Raw genomic sequence first — 25,710 nt, forward strand, 5'->3', positions numbered from 1 at the left:
CGCAGCAGGAGGAGTCCTCTGGAGCACAGCAGCTGTCATTACTCCAGTCATGATTTCAGGGAGCTGCCTGGCTGGGGTGGAAAGGAAGGAACCATAGGTGCTGCGGCTCTGCAGAGGCCTGTGTTGGTGTCGGCACGGCAGCTCTGTTGCCAAGTGTTCTGGAGGACAGCGCTGGACTGCTCAGTGTGCACGCGGTGTGGCCTCAGAGCCCCAGAGACTTCTGGACGATCTGCTTGGCGATCTTGTAGAACTGCTCCCGGTCATCCCGCCACATCTTGGAAGCGTCTACATTCGCTCCACTCTCGTCGTTGGGCTCTGCAGAGAAAGGGAGCTGTGAGGAAAGGGTGAGCACCTGGCCACAGCCTCCTTTTCATCTCTAGAGCGCCACAGAGCTCTCGCGGGTCATTCTGGGTAGCAAGGGGACTTCCAACACAAACCAGGGCCTTCTGCCTGAGGAAGGGAGGCTGGAGGCTGGGCACAAGCAGGGCCCTGACCCTCAAGTCAGCAGCCCCCTCACTTCCAGCAGCCTGCAGCAGCCCCCTCACTTCCAGCAGCCTGCAGCAGCCCCCTCACTTCCAGCAGCCTGCAGCAGCCCCCTCACTTCCAGCAGCCTGCAGCAGCCCCCTCACTTCCAGCAGCCTGCAGCAGCCCCCTCACTTCCAGCAGCCTGCAGCAGCCCCCTCACTTCCAGCAGCCTGCAGCAGCCCCCTCACTTCCAGCAGCCTGCAGCAGCCCCCTCACTTCCAGCAGCCTGCAGCAGCCCCCTCACTTCCAGCAGCCTGCAGCAGCGCCCTCACTTCCAGCAGCCTGCAGCAGCTCCTTTAGGGGACAGGAACCCCCTCCCCCCACACACCCCAAACTCCCCTTGACTGAATCCTGCTCCCTTTGTACCTCCCTGGCCACTGCACCCTGGTGCTCAGGTGGCAATAGAAGTCCTCACACACCAACTGAGGGAGTCTGAGGGCCTGCCTCCTCCAGCCCCTCCAAATCCACCCATTCTCTTGGCCATGAGTGTCCACGTGTCTGAATACCAGACTGAGAAGTCAAATGCTCTGCTCCTATCCCAATCCCTCACCCGCCAGCTCCACACAGACAGTCCTTCTAAGGTAAAACTGCAGGATGTGGCAACCAATGCAACTCTCAGGGCTCCCCAGCAAGCTCAGTGTCAGGGCTCCTGCCCCTGTCCAGCTGACCCTCAGCCCCAAATGTCTTTCCTTCCCACCTCCCTTGTCAACTCCTGGTGTCCCAACTCACTCCAAAGAGGCCAGAGAAGTGTTTCTGCAGTCGGGTTTACCACACTGGCCAGCAACTGCTGGTAGGATTGCAAGTTCCTTGAAAATATAGGGACCTCACACTGGGGTGTCTGTTGTACTAAGCATTAAACCCCTGTACTATGACACACAGTAGGGCCCCAATAAATGTAAATGTCCAAGGTCAGAGAATAGCAAACTGTGGTCAACAATCTGGCATGTCCTATATAATCTGTAATCATGGAAGTATGTGTGGTGATATATTGTGTACCCTAATAAAATTTGCCTGAAGATCAGAGAACAGAACAAGCTACTAGAATAAACATAGAGGTCAGGCAGTGGTGGCACACACCTTTAATTCTAGCACTCAGGAGGCAGAGATCAGTCTGGATCTCTGTGAGTTCAAAGCCACCCTGGACTACATGAGATTGATTCAGTCACAGAGCCCGGCAGTGGTGGCACAGAGGTTTTTCAGCTGGAGAGCTTTCAGCTGTGGACTGAAGAGACATTCAGTCACAGGATTCATGGAGCTGGCGAGGTGAGACATGGCAGTGACTTGTTCCTTTGTCTCTCTGATCCTTCAGCATTTAACCCGATATCTGGTTCTGGTTATATATTAAAATTGAGCAACACCTGGCACCCACCTTTTGGAGCACGGATTCAGGAAAAGGCTGCTTGCCTGTGGTCTGGCAGCCACCAGCTCAGGCCCACATTCCCAAAAAATGGATTATGGATGTTTGTTTTTGTTTAGGGGTTGGTCAAAAATTGTTATTGGTCATAGTCAATCTCTTTCTAAAAGAAGAAAGAGGGATATGATATAGAAATGTATTATATAGAAATGACAGGATAAAAAGGTAGATTATTGAATCTACTCTTAAAAGAGAGAGAGAGATTTAGAAATGACAGGATAAAAGGGTAGATTATTGAATCTACTCTGAAAAGAAAAAAGGGAGACTATGAATATGGTAAGATAAAAAGGTAATTATTGAATCTACTTTTAAAAAGCAACTATTTGTTTTAAATATTTTACATTGGATTGGATTTTTGTATATTATATACAAATTATGTATACTGATACAAATTTGAGGTTAATTTTGTTAGAATATACTGTACATATATTTCTACTCTTGTTCAAGGTATTGTACCTACACAGTAATTTAACAATGTAATGTAAATTGCTAGTCCTTGAAAATTATTATTACCAACTATTTAGGATAATAAAGAAATGCAGGTTAGTTGTTACTCACGTATTACAATGGAACTTGTCAGGTTAGGTATGTTTTCAAGGTCAAACAGATATATTTTAGATAAACAGATCATCTTCAAACACTTCAGAGATCTATAGAATATGGCATTTAAGATGTTTTAATAACACAGTTTTTTGGGGGTTTTTTTTGTTTTTTGTTTTTTTTGTTTTTTGTTTTTTGTTTTTTGTTTTTTTGAGACAGGGTTTCTCTGTGTAGCTTTGCGCCTTTCCTGGAACTCGCTTTGGAGACCAGGCTGGCCTCGAACTCACAGAGATCCGTCTGCCTCTGCCTCCCGAGTGCTGGGATTAAAGGCTTGCGCCACCACCGCCCGGCTGTTTTTTTTTTTTTTTTTTTAAATGACAATGAGACATGTCTGCTCCTGACAGTACCAATCTACTTCAGAGAAGATGATGGATGTTGAAGAAACTCTTTATGGAGTTTACTTTCTTTGTGGCAAGTTAGCCACTGGGCAAGAAAGTGTCATTGCCTCGACTGCTGATATGCTGTCCAAATGGACAAGCAGGACACAAAAGAAAGAACTGCTGAATTTTGCCAAGACAAAGTAAGACAGCCCTACAGAAAATTCTTCTTCACAGATAAGTCTGTCAGATATGCTAGACCTGTAGGCCAAAGATGGATGCCCCAATGTTGCAGAAGAACCTTGGGTGACTGCCCAGGCAGTCAGCTGTTTCTATCATTTCTCACATATTTTGGAAGTCGCTTGTTTGCATTTCCTGTTTACTTAGGTAATTTTATTTCCTTCTTGGGTCTCTGGGGGAGTTGAAGACTAGATAGTTACAGTTTTTCTTGTTAATAAATTCAGAAAAGAAACTAACTGAAGAGGTATAAAATGTATAAGTTCCAAAAACATCAAAAAATAGTTTTGGGTTGGTAATACAAGTTAGAATAGAATGTGAATTAGGTACATCATTTTGGACTCACCAAAATAGGATAAATAATGGACTATTTTCTCTGAATCTGTCAAATGTTAATGGACTAGACATTGTTAATGTAATTCTTGACTGTATATATTGTATATAGTTATTTTACTTATTGTATACAGTTTTTATTATATTAGTAATAACCTTCTTTTATTATTTTAGACAAAAAAGGGGGAATGTGGTAATATATTATATACTCTAATAAAATCTGCCTGAAAGTATGCTCACACTCGGGAAAGTACAGACCTGATAAAGTAACAGAAAATGGAATGCACAAGCTCACCTGCCAGCATGCTCACCACGGAAAGCAGGATCTTCTCTACACTCTGCACAGGGCTCCACCGCTCAGCACTGCTCTCATAGCCCATGGGATCGTCGCCTGGGGCATGCAAGATGGAGATGCAGACTCTCCCGTCAGGATAGACTGCAAAATTCAGAGGCAGCCATGTGAGCCCAGATACGATGCCACTGTGCTGGGGAAGCTCTACAGACAGAGGTCCAGCTGTTTGCACAGCAGTAACAAAACACTTCCTGGCCGGGCAGTGGTGGCGCACGCCTTTAATCCCAGCACTCGGGAGGCAGAGGCAGGCGGATCTCTGTGAGTTCGAGGCCAGCCTGGGCTACAGAGCAAGATCCAGGAAAGGCGCAAAGCTACACAGAGAAACCCTGTCTCGAAAAACCAAAAAAAAAAAAAAAAAAAAAAAAAAAAAAACCACTTCCTGTTGGCACAAATCCCAGAGAGGCCTACCAGCAGCAGGCCAGACCTTTTGGGGATTGATCAAGTCCTGTGATCACTGGATGACAAGGGCACTTGGGACCAGGTCTACCTAGCACTAACTAGTCACAACTGGATTCCACCTTGTTATAGATTTCTCTGAGCATTATCACCAAAAGGAGTAAGTGAAAAGCGAGTGGACAAATATTCCACAATTCAAGTACCCAGAAATCAAGATTCTTCACAGGGCTCTGCAGCACAGGTTTTAGACATCCCTAACTCAGCTGGCAGGACCACCACCCCCAAATCGATGTCCATGTGGCCAGAGTACAGGCAAGGCACTGAATTACTTAAGTGCAGAGAAGGGGGTGGGCATTTAACAACACACCCAGTTCAAAATTATTTTTACAAAATAAAAAGACATCAACTTGGGTTGGAGAAGCAGTTCAGTGGTTAAGAGGGTTGACTGTTTTTCCAGAGGACCAGGGTTTGACCAGCACCCACATAATGGCTCAGAACCATCCTTAACTCTAATTCCAGGGGATCTGACTCAAGTCTTCTGGCTTCTGTGGGTACCATGAACATGTAAAACAGATATACATGCAGCTAAAATACCCGTACACATAAAATAAAATTGAAATAAATTAAAAAAAAAAACTAGTGACAAATAAGTAAATGTCTTATTTTTACAAAATAGAATATCCTACTTGAATTTCTGTTCCAGGATCAGATTTTTAAGATCAGGATTATTAGTGGCAATAAAAATCATTTACAAACAGAAGCATTACTCTAAATACCATTATTCAAAATACAACACGTTGCCCCATTTCTCTTATGTATACTGGGCATATTGACATATGTGGAATCTAGCACTTGGGAGATGTAGTCAGGAAAATCAGGAGTTCAAGACCATCCTGGGCAATATGAACCCTATATCAAGCACTTCACCCCTCAAATTTCTCTTATATATAATACCTACTTGTAAAAAGAAGAAAATAAATAAATAAATAAATAAATAATCCCAATCAGAGAAGAGTCACTGGCAGTATTATTGTACCCCCTTCCAGACAGTTGCACAAACTGTTTTCTGAAGATAAAACTCAGAGCTCTATTGAGTACTGGCTTACTTCCCAGTCAACACTAAACTTGAGTGCATCACCACGCCACCTCTATGGATTCTTACCATCCAGTCCAACTACAGCATTCCTTAACTCTGCTGTAGGAAGACTGGGCTGGCTCCAGTTTTTTACTGGGCATGAGTGCTTTGCTTTATGTATGTCTGTACAAACACAAGAGAGTCTGGTTCCAGAGAGGCCAGCAGAGGATATCAGATTCCCTGGAGCCTTGGTTGTGAGCAACCATGTGTGTACTGGGAGCCAAATCTGAGTCCTCTGCAAGAGCAGCAAGTGCTTTGAACCACTAAGACATCTCTCTAGCCCAATTCCAATTTTCCACCATTAAAAATATACTGTGACAAAGGCCAGTGTAGGCCACAAAGCACTCAAGGCCTGAAAGTTCTAGGAAGCCCATTAACGTGGGATGGCTGGGCCAAAAAGCTAGTGTTAAGTTCATACATTTTTTTTTTTCTCCTCTACATTAAGCTGATCTTCAAAATAGAAATCCTGGTGCTCACACCATAACTGATTTGCCCCAGTTTAAAAGCTGGCAGCCATTGGAGACATGTGCATACAGTACTGGTGTGCTGCATCCCATGTACCTGCAGGACCCCTTGCCTCTTATTAACAATGCAGCATTCTGGTGCCTTGTCAACCACATTCGGACTCACTTACTGTTGGGATGGAACATCTCGCAGGTGAATCTCATCTTTGGAGGACTCAAGGGGTAGTCAAGTGGGAAACTCAGGATGGCAGGAAAAACACCAAACTCAAAGCAAGTGTCTTCAGGGCCCCTGCAAATTAGGAAATATATGTAATCACAGTGCCTGCCCCAACTCAGACATGGGAGAAGGAACCAGGAGCTCTGTTTCAGCTCTTTCAGACCCGAGGTACAAACACAAGCCGAAGCACAGGTGGCAGAGCTTTGCACAGCAACTGCACCAGAGAGAAACCCCAGCATACTGCGGCCCTCGGGAGGTGGCTGTCGCTGAGGTCCAGATCCCGTGAGGATCGAGGTGTGGACTGTAGCAGAGAATAATCAAGAGCCTCTGTACAGTCAGGTGAGGAGCTAAGGAATGTATTTCAAAGGATATTTGGATCTTTCCAGTGTGCCTAAGATGTGATTTCATACCCATCAAACAGAAAGGGTACACGTGTGATCCTCAACTCATGCTCAGTGTGAAAGAAGCCTAGGCCACTGGGCAGTGGTGGCACACTCCTTTAACCCCAGCACTTGGGAGGCAGAGGCAGGCGGATCTCTGAGTTCAAGACCAGCCTAGTCTACAGAGTAAGTTCCAGGACAGGCAGGGAGACACAGAGAAACCCTGTCTCAAAAGACCAAAAATCAATAAATAAAAAATAAACAGCTCTGCCTCCCTGTGACAGCAGGTCTAACACAGAAAGAACCCTCTTAACACAGGGATAAGGACCTGGACTTCCACAGACAGGGAAAATTAGGAGATGTAAAAGCCATCTTTACTTACTAGAAAAGAATTTCTTAAAATCCAAACTTAGCTGGGTGTAGCGGTGCCTGACGTCTAGGGCAACTGGTCTACACAAGCTCTTGTCTCAAAACAACAACAAGGGGTGGGTGGGGAGGGGTGGGTCAGCAGTTAAGAACACATACTGCTCTTCCAAAGGACCCGGGTTTGATTCTCAGCACTACAAGGGGCAGCTTGCAATCACCTGTAACTCCAGCAACAGGGGGATCCAACTCCTCTGACTTCTGTGGGCACTTGTACTTATGACTCAAGCACACCCCCCACATACACTTAAAATAACACAAATCAATTGGGGGGCGGGGGGGGGAGCCAACAAAGGTCAGGGTAAAAAGCTCATTCTGTAAAGTCTCATGCAAGCCTGAGAGCCAGGGTTCAAGCTCCAGAGCTCATGTAAACAGGCAGGTGAAAGGTACATGCTTTTGACCCAAGCACTGGGGAGGTGGAGCTAGGGGAACCCCCTAGGCTCACTGGTCAGTTAGCCTCACCAAATCAGCAAATCCCAGGCCAATGAGAGACCCTGTCTCAAAAAGCAAGTGGTCCTGATGAACATCTGAGGTTGATCTCGTCTCCACACACATGTGGCACAGATAACCATCTGCATGCACATATGTATACATCACACATACATATTGTTCCCAGATAAAACACCACAAAAAACCAACACAAATATGTTTAAAGTTTTGATAAAGTTATTTTAGATCAGTGATACGTAGATCTGTAAAATATTTGCTGCACTATTTATCTCCACAATTAAGAGAGCAAGGAAAAAAATTTAATTTCGTTCGCAGTCACACCCAGGGCTTCGAAAGAACAATGCAGTGTCTTGTTAAGCCAAGTTTTTTTTCTCAGTGACAAGCCTTGACTCTGGAAAGCGATCCTGTGCTACTTCAAAAACAAGATGAATAGCTTTTCTGCTTGGAGGGATGACATGCTGCCTGACAGGCCCCTGGGGTCCTGGCACCAGGCCAAGGCAGAGGATGCCCTGAGAAGCAGCAGCACAGTCACCTTCACAGGTGTGGTCCAGCTGAGTTTTCCTCTCTCCCGCCGCCGCGGCCTGGATGGAGCCCTGAGCCCTCCGCTCTCTCCTAAGTCAATCTGTCTAGCACTGTGGAGGGAACTCACCTATCAGCACTTCCCATCCTCCTGAACTAAAGAAGTCAAGGGGACTGCTGCTATTTTACTATTGACCAAAGCTGGGAGATGCACAATGTAGTCTTTAAAACTGCAATCAGAAGGTTGGACAAAGACACTGTCTCAGAAGTAATCCTGCTGGCCAGGCCTGGTGGTGCAAGCTAGTCCCAGCACTTGGGAGGCAGAGGCAGGCGGATCTCTGTGAGCTCGAGCCCAGCCTGATCTATATGGAGAGTTCCAGGCCTGTCAAGGTTACATAACAGAGATGAATCCTGTCTCAAAAGGACAGAGACAGACAGACAGACACAGACAGAAAAGATTGAGACAAACATACATTGTAGGGCCTCACTACGGCTGGCACCAATGAGTCTAGAGTGAGAAAAAAATGGGTAGTGTCCTTGGAATGAGCTACATGGCATTTGCTCAATGCTTTGATAACAGGTCTTTGTTTCTCATAATGGAGCTTTCTTTAAAAAAAAAAAAAAAAAAGTCTACTGAGTTGTTCACAGCATCAGAAGCATGACCCAACACTTCCTCAAGTGCGCCCACATCTTAAATAGCAAAGCTGTTTGTGCATACTCAGGCTCACTGCCGGTTTAAACTGGGGTTTCCTTCTCTTTTCCAGCATGCCTGCCCCTTGAGCAGGTATGCAGGTGGCAATCTGTGCAGGGACATGCCTGCCAAGGTGGGAAACGCCATAGAGAAGCTTCCTGCCCGGGACGGGGAAACAACCAGTAGCTTTAGACAAGTTTCACTCCCCACTTCTGGAAGTGAAGACCCTCACCTCACAGAACAGGAAAGGAAATAGAACAGCCAACGCACACATAATCTCTTGTGCCTACAAACAACTTTCCATCTACTGATTGCAAACACTGCCTAACTTCCTATTCCCCAGCGCACCATTAGAGTATTGTGTTATAACTGCTGTCCTTGGGGAATGCCTCCTTACAGGCCTCACTGGCTTCTTGTCTACAAGAGACAGATGTGGAAGAATGACCAATGACTGTCATTCCTGCCCCGGCTGACCGCCTAACTCAGCCTGTCCCCCAGAGCTGCCTCAGACCACATCAGCAACACACCTGTAACCACGGAACTCCAGCAGAAGCTTGCCTTTCATTTTTGGATGTTGCAAGGTGGAGAAGCCTGTGCCTGGAAGGCAGAGGGTCAGAGCAGCCTCCCAAAGCCACAGTTGTTTGGCCCCGCCTCGAATGTTCGAGAAGCCGCTTTGCTGCTCTCTTTAGGAAGTGTCTCAACAGACGAAAGACTGTTTTACACCACTGTAATTGATGAGGTGTGAAAATAACAGACTGTCCCTCTCTTTGGAACTCAGAACCAGAGATGAATTACTAGAGACTGCTAATCTCCGCAGTAAGGCTAGCTAGAATACACAGCATACAAAGTGGGCAAACCCACAAACACCCTCCCTACAGCCTGCAGGTCCCTCAGCAACACCCATCAGGAGTGTTCCACTCTGGACTTCAATGAAATCTTCTCCAGCGGCTCCTACCTCACCAGGGCCCAGATCTGGCCACACTCTGGGCCGATGGGAGTTGCTGGCTAGGCAGCAGAGATCACCAGAGACTTGTCTACTCCCAGGATATAACACCTTGTTGGCAACAGGACACCATGGTAGGAAGCTGTACCTTGGAAAAGGGTCCACATGCACCTTTGCTGTCCCAGCAACTTGAATAGAGAGGGATCCCCTGATTCTTCTGTGGTATTCAAAAGATCCTTCCACTGCCAGAACCAGGGTAGTAATAAACAGGGTTTGTTCCACATTGTAATTTCAGGTCAACTCTGTCCAAAGGAGTCACAGCCACATCCTAATGTGTTTGCATTAGAGACACTGCCAGAAAACTTAAATACACCCTCCCTCATTTTCAAGGGCACGGAGTGTTCTGAGAACTGCAGAGTGAATTCTAACACAGAGGATCCCTTGTCTAACATAAATGCTAACCTTACTCATGTTGGAAAATATCCAAATACAGAAATGTGTAAGCAAAAAAGCTAACACTCCTCCTTCACCCTGCCTGTGTCCTTCCCTGAGAAGACTGAGCAGCGAGGGTCTGCAGGCTGTCCTGTGTGTGCAGGGACACACACCCTAGCAACGAGAGCGGATTACTTTAGAGTGAAAATTGTATCATGGTAATGAGCGATGGGAATGACGTTCTCAAGGTCAAGAGTTTGAAAACCCTGAATAAAGGAACACCCCACACTTCCAGACCGGAGCACTGTAAAACTAAAGCTCCACCAGCCAGACAGTGTGGTGTGCGGCAGAAGGACGAAGCCCCTGAATGATGGTTCGTGTTATTTTGACAGATGCTGAGCATACTCAATGGGCAAGTGGGCGGCCACAGGCAGAGCGAAGGCCGACTCCTACACTTCATTCCTTACACAAAACTAATGGAAAAGAACTAAGGGTGGAAGTGTAGAGAGCTACAAGCTACTGGGATATCACCACTGCTTGTCAACCACCAGGCAGGGTGACGGCAAAGGCAGCAGTATCAGGCTGCCAGGAGACAAGCAGTGGCCAAAAGTACCAGGGACAGAAGAGGCCCTAGAAACCAGCAATCTGAGGGAGGAGAGGCCCCCAGTCACCAAGGAAAAAAAGTCCAGCCCGCTCTCTGCCAAAACAGCAGGGTGAGACAAAGCCACAGGAGGACAGTTAATTCCTTGATAGATGTTTTAAGAACATTTGTAAACGGCCTCTTGTTTGTGAAGGGTCTGGAACAAGACCAAAACCCACAAAGTCACTAGATCTTGGAGCAGGGGAATTCCACACTAACGCAAAAGCCTTATTCAAACACAAACGTGCTCTCCTGAAAATCAGTTGTAATTACTTTTTAAGACAGGTTTTCAAAATATTTGTTTAACTTTATACTGTTTATCTAAAATTAGTAATAGTTAATTCAACAGACTTTTAACAATGCACTTTTTAAAATCCACACTAGAGAGCTCAACTGTTCTTTAATGAGCTTCTAAACCCATCTGTGGACACATATGAGCCAACATCTTCCAAATATGACAGGCTCATCAGGTGCCCTGACCTCTGCAGGCTTCCTAACAACCCTGCTCCTACAGCTGGTGAGCTGCTGTGATGGCATGTGAACGAGTGCAGGTGTGTCTGTGTTGACACAGGACATGGCAGATGAAACAAACAGGTCACACATCAGTTCACACACATGATCACCTGCTTCTTTAAAAGCAAACAATGCCTGGGGAAATGGCTGCAGGCCAGGAGTTTGATCCCCAGCTCTGTAAAGTGAGTGAAAGAAAAGTAAACAGAGCTCCACCTGAGACGGCCCCCAGCAATGACCTGGCTAGGGGCAGCAATGGCCACAGGCCTGTACTATCTCACCGAAAAGCAAAAGAACCCTCCCTCTTATCTGGCTTCACCAATGTCTGATGCTAACAATCAGCAAGTTCCAGAAATGATTCCTAAGTTTTAAATAACTTGCATTATAGAATACTGTCAATTTTTCTGTTTTGTTTGTTTGATTTTGGTTATTGTTTGGTTGGTATTTCTTTTTTCTTTTTTTTTTTTTTTTTTTTGGTTTTTGAGACAGGGTTTCTCTGTGTAGCTTTACGCCTTTCCTGGAACTCACTTGGTAGCCCAGGCTGGCCTCAAACTCACAGAGATCCGCCTGCCTCTGCCTCCCGAGTGCTGGGATTAAAGGCGTGCGCCACCACCGCCCGGCTTGGTTGGTATTTCAAGATGAGGTTTCTCTGTATAACAGCCCTGGCTGTCCTGGAACTCATTCTGTAGATTGTATTTGGGTTTTTTTGTTTGTTTGTTTGTTTGTTTGTTTGTTTTACTCTTCAGGGGCCCACCCAGCTCCCAAATAAATATACAGAGACTTATTCTTACTTATGAATGTCCGGCATTAGCTTGGCTTATTTCTAGCCAACTTTTCTAACTTAGATATCCTGTTTCTCTTTAACTACCTCTTGCCTCTGAGGTTTTACCTTTCTTTATTCTATATCTCTTTCTTTCCTTCTTATTCCATAGTTGACTGTGTGACTGGCCCCTGGCATCCTCCTCTTCTCCTTTTCTCGTTCCTCCCTCTTCTCTCCTCTTCTAGATTTCTCCTATTTGTCTTTCCACCTCTTTCTCTCTCCTGCCTAGCTATTGGCCATTCAGCTCTTTATTGACCAATCAGGTGTTTTAGGCACACAAAGTAACACAGCTTTACAGAGTTAAATAAATGCAACATACAAGAATGCAACACATCTTTGCATCATTAAACAAATATTACCCAGCATAAATGAATGTAACACATCTTAATCTAATATTCCACAACAGTAGAACAGGCTTGCTTTGAACCCAAAGATCTGCTAGTGCTGGGATTAAAGGCGTGGGCCACCACCATGCCGGCCAATTTCTTTTACTAGCTCTTGTTATTATTGTTACAGCACAAAGTTTCCAGCATCCACCAGAAACTCAGAACAGATCCCTCAAGTACGTAAGACTCAAGTGTACCACGGTACACACAGACTCCAGAAAACTTAGGAAAAAATGTGATGCAGCTCAAGCAATGCAGGTCTGACAAAGATCAGGTCTAGGGCACTTTCTCTAGATAGTGTTATGGGTGACTTATAAAATCAAGGGCCGGGCAGTGGTGGCGCACGCCTTTAATCCCAGCACTCAGGAGGCAGAGGCAGGCAGATCTTTGTGAGTTCGAGGCCAGCCTGGTCTACAGAGTGAGATCCAGGAAAGGCACAAAGCTACACAGAGGAAACCCTGTCTCAAAAAACCAAAATAAAATAAAATCAAAACCCCTCACTTTTACTCAGCTTTCTTGCATGGCCTAACCTTCACAGGCAAAACTTACCAGTAATTTTCCCAGGCCAACTTGTAGCTCTTTAGGCACTAATGTGCCAGGCCTATAATACCAGCAACTCAGCAGGCTGAGGAAAAGGGTTCAAAAGCTCAAGGCCTTTTCTGAGCCACAAGAGTGAGTTCAAGACCAACCTGGTGAATTTAGCAAAACCTTGTCTCAAAGTTAAAAATAAAAAGGGCTTGGGCACAGGTGATGCAGTGTTCTGACAGCATGTACAAGGCTCTGGGTACTGAGGGTGGGGGTGGACACACGGGTGGGGGTGGACACACGGGTGGGGATGGACACACAGGTGAGGATGGACACACGGGTGGGACACAGCACCAATGTGCTGTAAGCACAGACATAAACAAATCCTGCCTTGCTCAGAGCTCACACCTGGATGAGTAGCCAAACCTCTTTCCCCACCTTGCCCCCCAGAGTACTTCTCAACCAGCCTGAAACACTGGAGTTAATTGGAAATTTTTATTGACTGAGAAACTGATCACAGAGTGCAGCTTCCTCAGTTCAACATAACCTCATTTTCTTGGACATCGAAGGTAGAAAGAAGAATGCTAAACAGGCTGAGTATGGACTAGAGAAGAGGACACTCTAGACTCAGGGTCCCCTGTTTCTCTTCTAAGCAACATGACTGTAAGCTAAATATCACAAAATCCAGACTGGGGATAGGAGCCACAGCTTACTTTGGAATAAGCCGCATCATATTCAGAGCCACCAACTGTGAAGGCGTGCATGCCAGAGAAGGCAGAGAAATAGGAACCAGAAGTGGGGTGGGGAAGAGGAAAGGGGAAGAAGCAGAGGCCCTGGCTTTTCAGGTCTAATGTTGCTCCAGGGGGTCTGTTTGGTCACCTACTACTTTATTCCTACTAGAAAAGCCACCCACACTATTTGAGGCAAATCCACCACAACCACTGCATATTATGGGATATAAATATTAAAGGGACACTAGCCCACTGAGCATGTGGCTCTGGCAGGCCTCCCCCTTCTCCCCCATTCCCTCTGCCTTGGTGAAAACCGTTAGGTTACACTCCTAAAGCTAGCCACCAAGGTCTATTCCCTTTTTTGGCCACTTCCTCCTCCTGAGGCCGACTACCAAGGTCCAGCCATCAAAGTATTGAAGTCCAGCATCAAAAGCTGCTAACTTAATTTGGCTCCCCTAACTAACATGCCCAGTTAAAATGAAGCTCTCACCCTAACACGGGGTCTCCCCTTGTACCTTCATAAACCGCCATTTTCCTCTGTGCCACGTCCGTCTCCTCTCTATCCAGAGGCTGTCCTCTGTCCCTCCAGGACAAATACCCCGCCCCCTTTCCTCCCTCCCTCCCCTTCTCCCTCGTCCTCCATCTCCTGTCTTTGTCCCTTATCCCTGCCCTCTGTCCCTCTGGGAAAATAAATCTCCTTTGTGCTGAGAACTGGGTCTTGGGGGTCCTAAGCCAATACTTTCCTTTCAGATACATATTGATAAATATACACATATGTTCTTTTCTTTAGCTTCTGACCATGGTTCCTGGTTTCTAAGTCATTCCTCCGGGTCAAGCCTTCAGCATTTACACAAACTGCCCAAGCCATAAGGAAATTCTCTGACTTAACTTTCCCCATGACAAGTGCCAAGACCTTCCTCCTTCCAGAAGGGTCTGGGCTCACGACCTTGAGGAAGTAATGCACACAGAGACGTCAAGAAACTGACTAGACAGGCCCAGCTGGGCTTCCATGCCGGGTATCAGGGTCACATGTGCCGTGAGCCAGCACCAAAGAAAGGAGACAGGGGCATTACAGGATGGGTTTGGAGCCTCTTGCCAGCCCACGTGTGGCAGCTCACAGGAGGAACAAGAACTCACCACGTGCTGCAAAGTACCTGTGCTCACGACTGTCTACAACTCTAGTTCCAGGGAATCTGAGACACCAGGCACACACGTAGGCAAAACACTCATACTTCAAAAGCACCCTACAAGAAACTGTAAATGTGAGTCAAGTGTCTCCCTTTCAGGGAGCGGCCACAACCATGGAGTCATATGAACCCCAACTTCTAGCTAGTCACAAGTTCCAGAGACTCAGACTTAAGACTAGGCCTGCAGAAAGGCTGTCCTGGAGACAGAAACCTCAGCCTGTGGGACCTGCCGCTCTCCAGACAGACAGTGTCGTGACTGCACAGGATCAAAGCCCACTGGATACTCAAGAGCTGGATGGGGCTCTGGTGGGGAAACCCCACAGCTCAGGGAACACAGAAGCTTTCTGGGTTGTCCATGGTGTAAAGCAAAGGGCTAAGTAAGGTATTGTTTCTTCCTAACATAACCACACATTAAAAACCGCCATCTTGCCGGGCGGTGGTGGCGCACACCTTTAATCCCAGCACTCGGGAGGCAGAGCCAGGTGGATCTCTGTGAGTTCGAGGCCAGCCTGGGCTACCAAGTGAGTTCCAGGAAAGGCGCAAAGCTACACAGAGAAACCCTGTCTCGAAAAACCAAAAAAAAAAAAAAAAAGCCATCTTGAAACTACCCAGAGCTAATATTCACAACTACATCTTGATTGGGTCCAAGGAACCTCTGTCATCTCCTTTGGATCCATGTTCACCTGGATTCTGCCCAGGGAACAGCTGAAAGCTACAAGCCCACTTGGGCCCAGTCAATATTTCAGAGTAGAGATTCTTAGATCTAGTTTCCAGTAAAGCATGAAAAAAAAAAAAAATAGTAACTCACACAATTAACTTACATGATCAATGCCTCCCATTCAAAAAAATTCTCTTCATTCATGGGACCTGCAGGGAAAGAAAAGAATCCACATCTTATTTAGAAGGCAACTTTGGCAATTGGAAGAAAATTATAATGAAGTCACTCAAGCCCCTTACCTGCCACAATTCCTTCTGGAGGATTCAGAGTTAATTCTGTAAAGGTAAAGAACAGAGCCATTACCAGACAGAAGGTGTGTTACACTGTCATCACTTAGCAAAGCACTTTCACGAGTCATATGAACTAGATTACAGTGTACATTTCTCCCGAGAGGGCAGCTCTCTGTGTCCAAAGGAATGCCCAGCCCCGAAACCAACACTGGCTCTGAGCAGCCCTTTACATCAGTAAGAAGTGAAAACAAAGGGGGACAGACTACGCCTGCCACGCCCCCCCATGTTCCCCTAACCCCCATGTGCCCTGTCCATGCTCCCGCCAGCTCCTCTGACAAACGCTCACCATCTAAAATGGGCTATTTTCTAATTAAATGCCATTTCCTATCAATTTAAGAGCTAGCACAAACCTTTCTGAATGTGACAGAAAGATGAGGCCAGGCTGAGGTTGCAGGGAGTGACCTAATCAGATCAACCACTCTCTGGGTCAGCAATCTCGGCCACCACCCTGCAGAAGCCCAGATGGCCACCCTGACGACAAACAGCGGCGGGTAAGCCTACTGCAGAGTCTCAGCTACTTAAGGCCGGTAGCTGCTGAAGACCAGGTGTCCAGCTCTGCCCCCAGGTGATGGGTCAGTTCTTGCATCATGATTTTTATCTAGGTCATGTTCCTGTCTGGGGTGTGTCCCTAAGAGTCAAGGGTTGGAAGCAGGGTAGGAGGACTGGGGTGGAGAAGAACATGACCTTTAGGAGGTGGGGGCACGAGGTAGTGTATGTGACACTGGGGATATGACACCAGAGTGGTTACAGAAGCAGCCAGCTGTGAGCACCATCTCACGCACAATCCTGCACTCAAGTCACTACGGTCACCACAATGTTGGCCACCCAACGTCATCCCACAGACCCTCATCTTCTACTCTGAACTCCAAAAAACGTGAGCTAAAAAAAGAAATTTAAGACAGAGTGTCACTGTGTAAAACCTGGACTGGCTTGGAACTCACTGTGTCCAAGGCTGGCCTCAAAGCTGCAGCCACCTTCTGGCCTCTGCCTCACAAGTGAGAGATTTATACGTGCCCCACTGGGCCCAAATGAACACTTTTGCTCAATAAAGCTACTCATATTAGGTATTGTTGTGGTGACGGCCAACAGATGACTATAACCTGTGTGAACAAACACCGCACATCTGTGGACACACTTGGAAAAATGGTGACTGGAAGAGAAGGCAGCAGCCGCAGGAGGACAAGGCAAACCCAGCAAGGAAGTCAGGACAGGGTGCTCTCTGAGGGCCAGGGAGGTCAAGATGACCGACAGCAAGTACACCCAAGACTTACAGGGCCAAATGGTGGACTCTGGAAAACACAGAAGTTAATAAATCTCTGCCAAACAAATAAGGCAAAAGGGCCAGACACAAAGAATGGAAACCGATCATCCAAAGAAATCGAAAGCCAGTAAGAAAGGGTGAGCTGCTCCAAGTTGCTCTGAGGTCAACATCTACAGGTGAACGGGCTTCCTTCCTTCAGCACACATGCAGTTAGAAAGTGAGTCTCGTGAGAGAGAACCCATGGACAGAGACCCGGAAACTCACAGGATCACAGCTAGACAGTGAGGGGTCTTTGTTTTCAGAGAATAAACCTCACTTTCACTTTGAAAAGCTTCAGGGCCAGGAACACTGCTTACTGCTTGCCCTGCTCCCTGGAGAGGAAGGAAGAGAAAGAGGAAAGAGAAAAGGACGGGGATGGGGAGGGAGGAATGCCCAGCATCACAAGCACAGCCTGTCATGGACACACTCCCCACATGGACACCACAGCAGACCCTGCCGAAGCTTCCTTCGGTCAGGGCCGTATGCCATCTCCAAAGGGACCTGAGGCCCCACAGCACAGACCTCTCCAGTCCACCCAGGACTGCACACCATGCAGACTGTGTTCATGCAGTGGTAAGCAATCCCGGCTGGGATGGCCTCGTTTCCTACAGGCTGTACTGTAGGAAAACCTGCAAGGGTCAAACTCAACACTAGACCTTCTTGAGGACCTCTGGCTATCACCCCAGAAAAGGAAAGGGAGCTAAGTTGAAAGACACACAACAGAGGACATTATTAAGGAGAGGTTCAGCCGGTGACGGCTCTGACTGCCAAGTCTGAGGACCTGAGTTTGAAGGCCAGGACCCACATGATAGAAAGAGAGAACTGATTCCCACGAGTTGTCCTCTGACATCCACATGTCAGAGTATGTGCATACCCACCCCCAACACACACAAGTAAATGTAATTTAAAATACTGGTGGGGGGGAGCGGATGGGGGCTGGAGAGATGGCTCAGTGGTTAAGAGAATTCACTACTCTTACAGGGACACAGGAATGGTTCCCAGGACCCACCAGAACTGTAACTCCAGTTTCAGGGGATTCAACACCCTCTTTCTAGCATCTGCAGTACTGTATATATGTGGTACACTTTAATACATACAGGCAAACACTCATGAGCATAGGGTAACAATAAGGGTTTGTTTGTTTTTTTTTTTTTTTTTTACAGTGAATGAGAGAGACAGGGAGATAATAAGAAGAGGCCAAGCAAGAAGAAGGAACAGGAGGCTGTGCAGTCAGATGTGTGCACACAAGGAAGGAAGGAGGCAGACATGAAGAGGTCAAGTACCAGGAAGGCAGGAGCACACCAGGGCGACACACCTCTACAGTCTCTATCTCTTCACAGGAACGAAGTGGGATCCGTAACAGAACCAGCCTGCCAAGCCTTTACACGCTAAGTCATCGGAAATCTAGTCCAGCCACCCCTGATTATAAGAAAACACTTAACCAAGCAGGCAGATGATTTTGAGCTGCTAAAATCTGGGGCTAAGGAATGCTGTGAGACAAAGGGTACAAAATGCAGCAGAGCTGTATTCTGTATAGGAGTCCCCTGTGGACCTTTCCCTGGGAGAGAGAAGGGGAGGTCAAGCCTGGGCTGGAGAGCAGCTATGCCCAGACCCAGGCTCTGTGCAGCCAGCATCACCCCACCCACTTCGCTATCCAGCACTGCCACCTGCTGGTCAGTGATGAACTGCAGTCAACGGCGGAAAGTAACACACACAAAACCACACAGTTCCATGTTTACTGATACAGAAATCCCAGAAGAGAAACAACTACTAATCATATCAGAAATTTTCAAAGACTATTCCCTGAAAATGATAATTTGTTAAAAACTACTTTTCTTAAAAGTAGCTTAAGAAATAGCCACTGCACCAATGAAATACAAATCTGTTCTCGAATTCAATGATTCCATTTCTAGAAGCCAATCACACTGATAGACTGGTAAAAACAAGGAAGATGGCTGCAGAGGCTACTCCTTCAAGAAACAATGTTTCTTGTTGATACAAAAGCCCCAAAGTGGACAACGGAAATCCAGGGAAATCCAGGGATCACATCGGCAGGTGCTACACACTACACAGAACATGCTGAACAGAGACAATCAGGTGGAGTGTAACTACAGTTCAAGTGAGGTCACTATAGTTAGACCAGGTCCTAATCCAACCTGCCTGTGTCCTCGCTGAGGCCTCAGGTAAACAGGCCTGTCCACACCCTAACTCTGGGGAGCTTGCCTTCAGGATTGCAAGAAAATCAGTTTCTCTTGCCTACCTAGTCTAAGGCACAGTCACTCCGGCAACTAACAGAGCTGGAACACTCCCAGATAATGTGCAAAGGAACCCTGGCTTCTCCCACAAAACTTTGAAATGGATTACAGATATTAACTGTGGAACACCTAGAAGAAATCCTAAGAGAAATCAATCCTCAACAGTTTCTCAAACAGACACAAAAGCAAGAATGTTTTCAAAGTCTTTTTTTTTTTTTTTTTTTTTTTTTTTTTTTTTTTTTTTTAATCTGCAGTTTAAAAGGCAGGATTAGGATCTGGAGAAACAGCTATGCACTTCAGAGCGTTTGCTGCCCTTTCAGAAGACTAAAGCAGTGCCCAGCAACATCCCAGCTCCAAGGGGATCCCACGCCCTCTTCTGGCCTCCATGGGGTCTGCACACACGTGCACATACACACTGAGATTTACATGTAAATAAACATAAAATAAACCTAAAAAGTTTTCAATTAAAGGAACCACTGGACTGGGAGATGACACATGGAGTCAAGCCAAGAAGGGAAAATATTTGCAAGGCAAATATCCAATAAAAGGCAATGTTAAAGAAATGTACATCCTAAGGAAACAACACAGTTTAGAAATAAGCACTCTATACATTTCATCAACAAAGACAGGTCAGTAAGCTTGCAGTGACTCAACACTGTCAGTTACAGGAGAATTTCATGTTAAGCCACCGGAGACACGAACACAGCAGAACAGGAAGGAGGAACAGCTACAAAGTCAGCAGAGCTGTGGAGCCTCTGTGCTAGTGAGAGCAGACGGTGACGTCAGACCACTGGGCAGTGCTTTCTGAAAGTAAACAGGCGTTTATGCAAGAGGAATGAAGACAAGCACACAATGTTCACAGCCGGTCTCCTCACAGCCCAAAGCTGGGCACATCCCAATGATTATCAGGAAGCAAATGTTTAAACAGTGGGCCATGCAATGGATTACCACTCTACATTAAAAAGGAACAGCATCGGGCTAGGAAATGACTCAGCAGTTAAGAGCACTGGCTGCTCTTCCAGAAGACCCAGGTTCAGTTCCCAACACTCACATGGCAACTCACAACTGTCTGTAACTCCAGTTCCAGGAGCTCCAACTCCCTCTTCTGGTTTCTGCAGACACCAGGCATGCACCTGGTACACAGACATACATACAGGCAAAAGACTACACACATAGAATAAAAATCAAACCATTAAAAAAAGAAAAGAAACAATCACTGCTCCCTTATCAGTGGATATTCAGGGCAACAGTGGTGTCTGAAAATATCAAAATATCAGTGGAAATTCCCAGAAATAAACGAGTCCTACATTTTTTTTTTGGTTTTTTTCGAGACAGGGTTTCTCTGTGTAGCTTTGCGCCTTTCCTGGGACTCACTTGGTAGTCCAGGCTGGTCTTGAACTCACAAAGATCCGCCTGGCTCTGCCTCCCGAGTGCTGGGATTAAAGGCGTGCGCCACCACCGCCCGGCTCGAGTCCTACACATTTTAAATGGCTATTCAGAGAACTCCAGTGCAATCTCACTCCACCCTGGCAAGCCCTGCCAGGACTTTTACTAGGCACCTGCCCCACTTCATCACTTGCTACTGTAAGGGTAAGGGGACACTGTACCAAGCCCAGCAGCACGGGTAAACCTCCACGCAAGTGTGCTGAGTGCAGAAAAGCACCAACACTACAGTGAATGAAAGAAGACCAGTGCTGTCTGGGAGGGACAGACTGGATCCAGCGCAGGGCATTCTGAGGATGCTATCATTCACAGCTTAGATGTGCCACACACGAACATACAGGAGCAAGCCAGAAAAAGACAGCCCTGTGTAAAGTCTGCCAGAGACAGACATTTCACCAAAAGAGGCAGAGAGGGCTTGTGTACATGAATGAATGCTGCCACCTCTCTCATAAACATTGATATACCAATTAAAGCCCCCGGGTACCATGTAACACCTACCAGACCAGACGAAGACCCAAAAGGTAAAGTCTAAGTGAAAAGCCTACTCAGCAGGACTCTCTGCTGTGACGGACCAGGACACACACTGGAAAGGCCACAGGGAAACAGGTTAGCACAGCCAGAAAAACTGGCTGGTCATTCAAATGCTCCACGAGTCTGAATTATCCTCCAACTGCAAACCCACACACGGGCACCAAGAGATTCTCAAAACTGCCTCTCACGGCTGCAGTACCTACAAAATCACATGCAAATTAACTTCAGTGTCACAAAAAGAAATCCACTCAGCAAGGAGAGTGAACTGCAGCCACAAGCTCCAAGAGAAAGGAAACTGAGACACAATGCTGGGCAAGAAGTTCCAAAGCAAAAGCAAACAAACAAAAACAGACACTGTATAATTTCTATTAAGTTCACAGACAAAGAAAACCATCCATGTCTAGAGATAGAGTGACTGTATAATTTCTATTAAGTTCAGACAGACAAAGAAAACCATCCATGTCTAGAGATAGAGTGACAAGCAGGAAGACAAGGAAAAGAATGGGAATTCAGGTGGTGCTGGGAAGACGCGTGAAGAATCTAAGTCACTGTTCATGCTCTTTTGCAAGCACGGTATCATGGACACCATGTTACTCAGCTGGCCATTACTGTAACAAAACGCCTGAGACAACCACCTTACAAAGAGGAAAGTTTTAGCTCACAGTCTTGGGAATTCTGGTGTTGCTGTCTGAGTGCCCGCTTGTGAAAAGGCAGTAGTACATCATAGCAAGGAGCACCAGGCATGGCCAGGAAACAAAGAGGAGTGGAAGCCTAGTCTCTGAGAGCAGATCCTTAAGGGGAGTATAGGGACCCAGGCTTTCGGCTTCGCTTCTTTGTGTTCTGGCCTCTAGGTAAACAGCTTTGCTCTACTTCATGCTCCTACTGTGATGTACTGCCTCACAGTCGAGCCCAGGGATGACTCATGGGTAGACACACTTGCTGCCAAGTATGACAACCCGAGCTCAAGCTTCCCAGGAGCCACACAGTAGGAGGGGAGAACCGACTCCGGCCAGTTGTCCTAACTTCTGCACATGCACAGGTACCCACTTGCCCACACACATAAATCCATAAAAATAACTGCAATTTTAAAACAATCTCAACTCTACCCAGAAGTGGGAACAGTGACATTGTCTAGAAATGGGGTCTCAGCAGATATACCAAAGTTAAATAGAGAGCATACTAACTAGACTGGGTCCTAAACCAATGACTGCTAACTTGTCAAGTGGGAGATCTGAATACCCACACACCCAGGATAAGATGGCCACAGGAAGGTACAGGAGAAAAGGAATTATACTAACATACTCAGGAACCCAAGGAAGCCAGCACTACAGAAGCTGAGAGGCAGAAAAGATCTTCCCCCAGAGCCTACCCTGCCAAGGATCACAGCCCAGCCCGCATATGGATGTTTAATTCTAATGGTTTCTGTTATGGTAAGCCATCCAGGTGGACACTGTTACAGCAGCCCTGGGCCACTGCTCCCTGCGTCTGTCATAGAAGAAAAGCATTGGGAATACATAACACAAGAGCACACAGTGCTCCTGCAGAGGAACCAAGTTTGAGTCCCAGCACCCATATGAAAAAGAGGTAGGCTTTATTTACTGTGTGTGCCTGTAACCCCAGATCTGGAGGCAAGGGTGGGAACAGGAGGATTTCTGGGGCTAACTGGCCAGCCGTTCTAGCTGAATTGATGAGCTCCAGGTTCAGGGACAGACCCGGTCTCAAGGGAAGAGGGTGGAGCGTGACAAAGCAGGACGTTCAATATCCTCAGCATGCACAGCTGAGTGCACTTGTACCAGGGCGAGGGCGAGCCAGAGGGCAGTCTAAGCTCTTTGCTTGGCTCTTTTTGGTAGTGAGCACAGGCAAATCATTTTGTATCCGTTATTCAACTTCTATAAATTTAAATTTAAATTATAGTTACAAATTTAAATAATACAAAATTAGGGAGCCTAAAAAACGGGGGGTAGAGAGATGACTCGGAGATTAAGAGCATTTGTCGCTCTTTTTTTTTTTAAGATTTATTTACTTATTATGTATACAGAAGAGGGAGCCAGATCTCATTACAGATGCTTGTGAGCCACCATGTGGGTGCTGGGAATCGAACTCAGGACCTCTGGAAGAGCAGCCAGTGCTCTTAACCTCTGAGCCATCTCTCCAGCCCAGTGCTTGTTGCTCTTACAGAAGACCCAGGTTCTAGTTCAGCACCCACACCAAGGCTCACAAGCAGCTGTTACTCCAGTCCCAGGGGATCTAATGTCCTCTTCTGACAGCCACTGGCACAGGGCAAGCATGTGGTACACTTACATGCATGCAATCAAAACACTCCAGCACATAAAGTAATAAAATTTAAACAATAAACTACACCCAGAGCCATATCACCTCTCAATCCACAGTACAATCAAGTACGTTGGAACACCTGCCCAACTCTGACTACACTGGTCCTCCCATAGCCGTTCCGGAGCCTCCCTAACACTGGAGGTCACGGTCTTAAACACGAGGACGAACCACACGCTAAGCCATAAAAGAAGGGACACACTCAGTGGGACTTTATAAAATTACACAGACATGGGGGTGGGAGGATCCTCACTTCTCATGCTTGGTACTGATGGATGCATTTCCTGTCACTGTTGCCCCAGTCTTAAACAATATCCATTGATGACCTCATGGTTTCCATGTGTCAGTGGGTCTGGGCCCAGCCAGGACAGCTGGGGTGTTTTCAGGGCTGCAACCCAAGTCCATTCAAGTCGCTGGCACAACTCAGTTCCATATGGCCGTAACACTGGTCCCACCCAGACTGGCCGTCAGCCCGAGGCCACCTTAGCTCCCCACACTTTTTCCTCTCCCAAGCAGCCACTGCAGGTGGAGTTGTCTCCCCTGTGAACCCCCTGACCCTCTCTCCAATCTTCCTGTTTTAGGGTCCACTCTTGTAAGCAAATTCTTTCCCTCTCCCAAACTTAGATGATCCACGATCTTAACTGCAAACTAATTGACAATATGGTTGAAATAATGGTTGAGGCTTTTTTGAGGACAGAAGATGAGGACTAAAAATTTCTCTAATGTGAATACCCTTGGGAAATTAAATTCAACAAGCAGTACAAACTGCCGGAACTTGGATCCCTGTCCCAGAGCCTGACTGCTGATTTCTTTTCTTTCTTTTTTTTTTTTTTTCTTCATAAAAGATAATGTTCCTAAGCCTAGAAACGGGGTTGAAAAAGTAAAACACAGAGAAACACAGATCCGGATGAAAGGACAGGGTCTTCCCAAGTCCCCGAACCGAACCCTTGTCTGCGAAACTTTGGTTCGCTGCAGCCCAATTGCTGCAACTCTCACCGGCAGCGTGGCCGGAGGTCTAAGGCGTTATTTTTCTGACTTTCAACTTTCTCCCCAAACTCTCCTCCTCTACCTCATGACCACCTTACAGGGACTACCGGGTCCTCGCTGAGCACCGTCCCCTCAGCATCAACTGTCGGGAGGGAGGACAGATGCGCAAGCCCGCAGGGACTCGGGGACCAGGTCCGGGTCGCAGGGCCATGGCCTGGCTGGCCGAACCCGATCTGCGCCCAGGGCCTGCCCCGCTGCAGCCGGCCGCCGGGCCGGGGCGCGCAGGCGACAGCGACAGCCCGGCCCTCCGCGCGCGGGCTCCTTCAGGCCGGCCCGGCATGCCCACACCGCGCCCGGGCCGGCTCGGGCCGGGGGACACCGCGGTAGGCTACGGGGAAGCGGATGGGGAGGCGGGAGCCGCCCGACTCACGCTTATACTCGGCCATCAGCCTCTTCAGCGCCGTCCCCGCCATACCGCGGAACCTGGGTTCAGCAGCCTCGCCACATCCGCGCCGGTCCCGCCCGCCTGCTCCGACCTCCACGGCTGCTTCCGGGGCGCTGCCTCCGGCCAGAAGTGCGTCCGGGGCGCGCGCGGGTGACGTGGCGTGCCGACGTGGTGTCAGGCAGAGGCCCGAGGAGCTTCGCCCTGGGCTCGCCGCTTCAGGGCCCGGGATGGCGGAGCCCAGGTTCCAGAACCTTGTCGGCCGGCTTCACCCTCAGCGCCGCCCGCCCCGGCTGGCCTTTGGGAGCCTCTCCACGCCGTGTGGTGGCGCTCCAAAGCGCGCAGCTCATCCTGGGGTCCTTCTTTGAAAAATCCTGCGAGGGCCAGGATGTGTTCCATGGATTGTTCCCGAATGAGACGGAGTTCCTTCCTTGCACTTGGCATGCTCCTCATAAGGGTCTGTGCAAGTGCGTGAAACTTGAAGCCAGAAAGATCTCATACACACACACACACACACACACACACACACACACACACACACACTCACACACACTATGTAACTCTGACTGTCCTAGAACTCATTCTATAGACCAGGCTGGCCTCAAACTCAAGAGATCTGCCTGCCTCTGCCTCCCAGGTGCTGGGATTAAAGGCCTGTGCTTTTCAAGTGACCAGGGTGATTTGAAAAGATAACATTTTGCGAGAGTACCTTGGTTTCTCAAAGGGAAATGAAGTCCCCATCCCGGGCTATATCCCACCCTTTCTGTGACCAAACCAATCGGACTC

The 25,710-nt window shown here is 47.4% G+C and overlaps 1 protein-coding gene across 1 annotated transcript; it reads right to left on the reverse strand.

The window, feature by feature from the left end:
* Window positions 1–33: 33 nt before the first annotated feature.
* On the reverse strand, window positions 34–22,021 carry Ube2g2 (ubiquitin conjugating enzyme E2 G2). Its single transcript, XM_059282139.1, has 6 exons — window positions 21,800–22,021; window positions 15,585–15,620; window positions 15,449–15,494; window positions 5,944–6,062; window positions 3,722–3,862; window positions 34–315 (listed from the first exon to the last, which is right to left on the reverse strand). The coding sequence occupies exons 3-6, from the start codon at window positions 15,487–15,489 to the stop codon at window positions 203–205; spliced, it is 414 nt and encodes a 137-aa protein (XP_059138122.1). The 5' UTR covers window positions 15,490–15,494; window positions 15,585–15,620; window positions 21,800–22,021; the 3' UTR covers window positions 34–202.
* Window positions 22,022–25,710: the final 3,689 nt, after the last annotated feature.

The sequence above is a fragment of the Peromyscus eremicus genome, chromosome 16_21 (assembly GCF_949786415.1).
Source record: "Peromyscus eremicus chromosome 16_21, PerEre_H2_v1, whole genome shotgun sequence".
In the NCBI taxonomy this organism is placed as follows: domain Eukaryota; kingdom Metazoa; phylum Chordata; class Mammalia; order Rodentia; family Cricetidae; genus Peromyscus; species Peromyscus eremicus.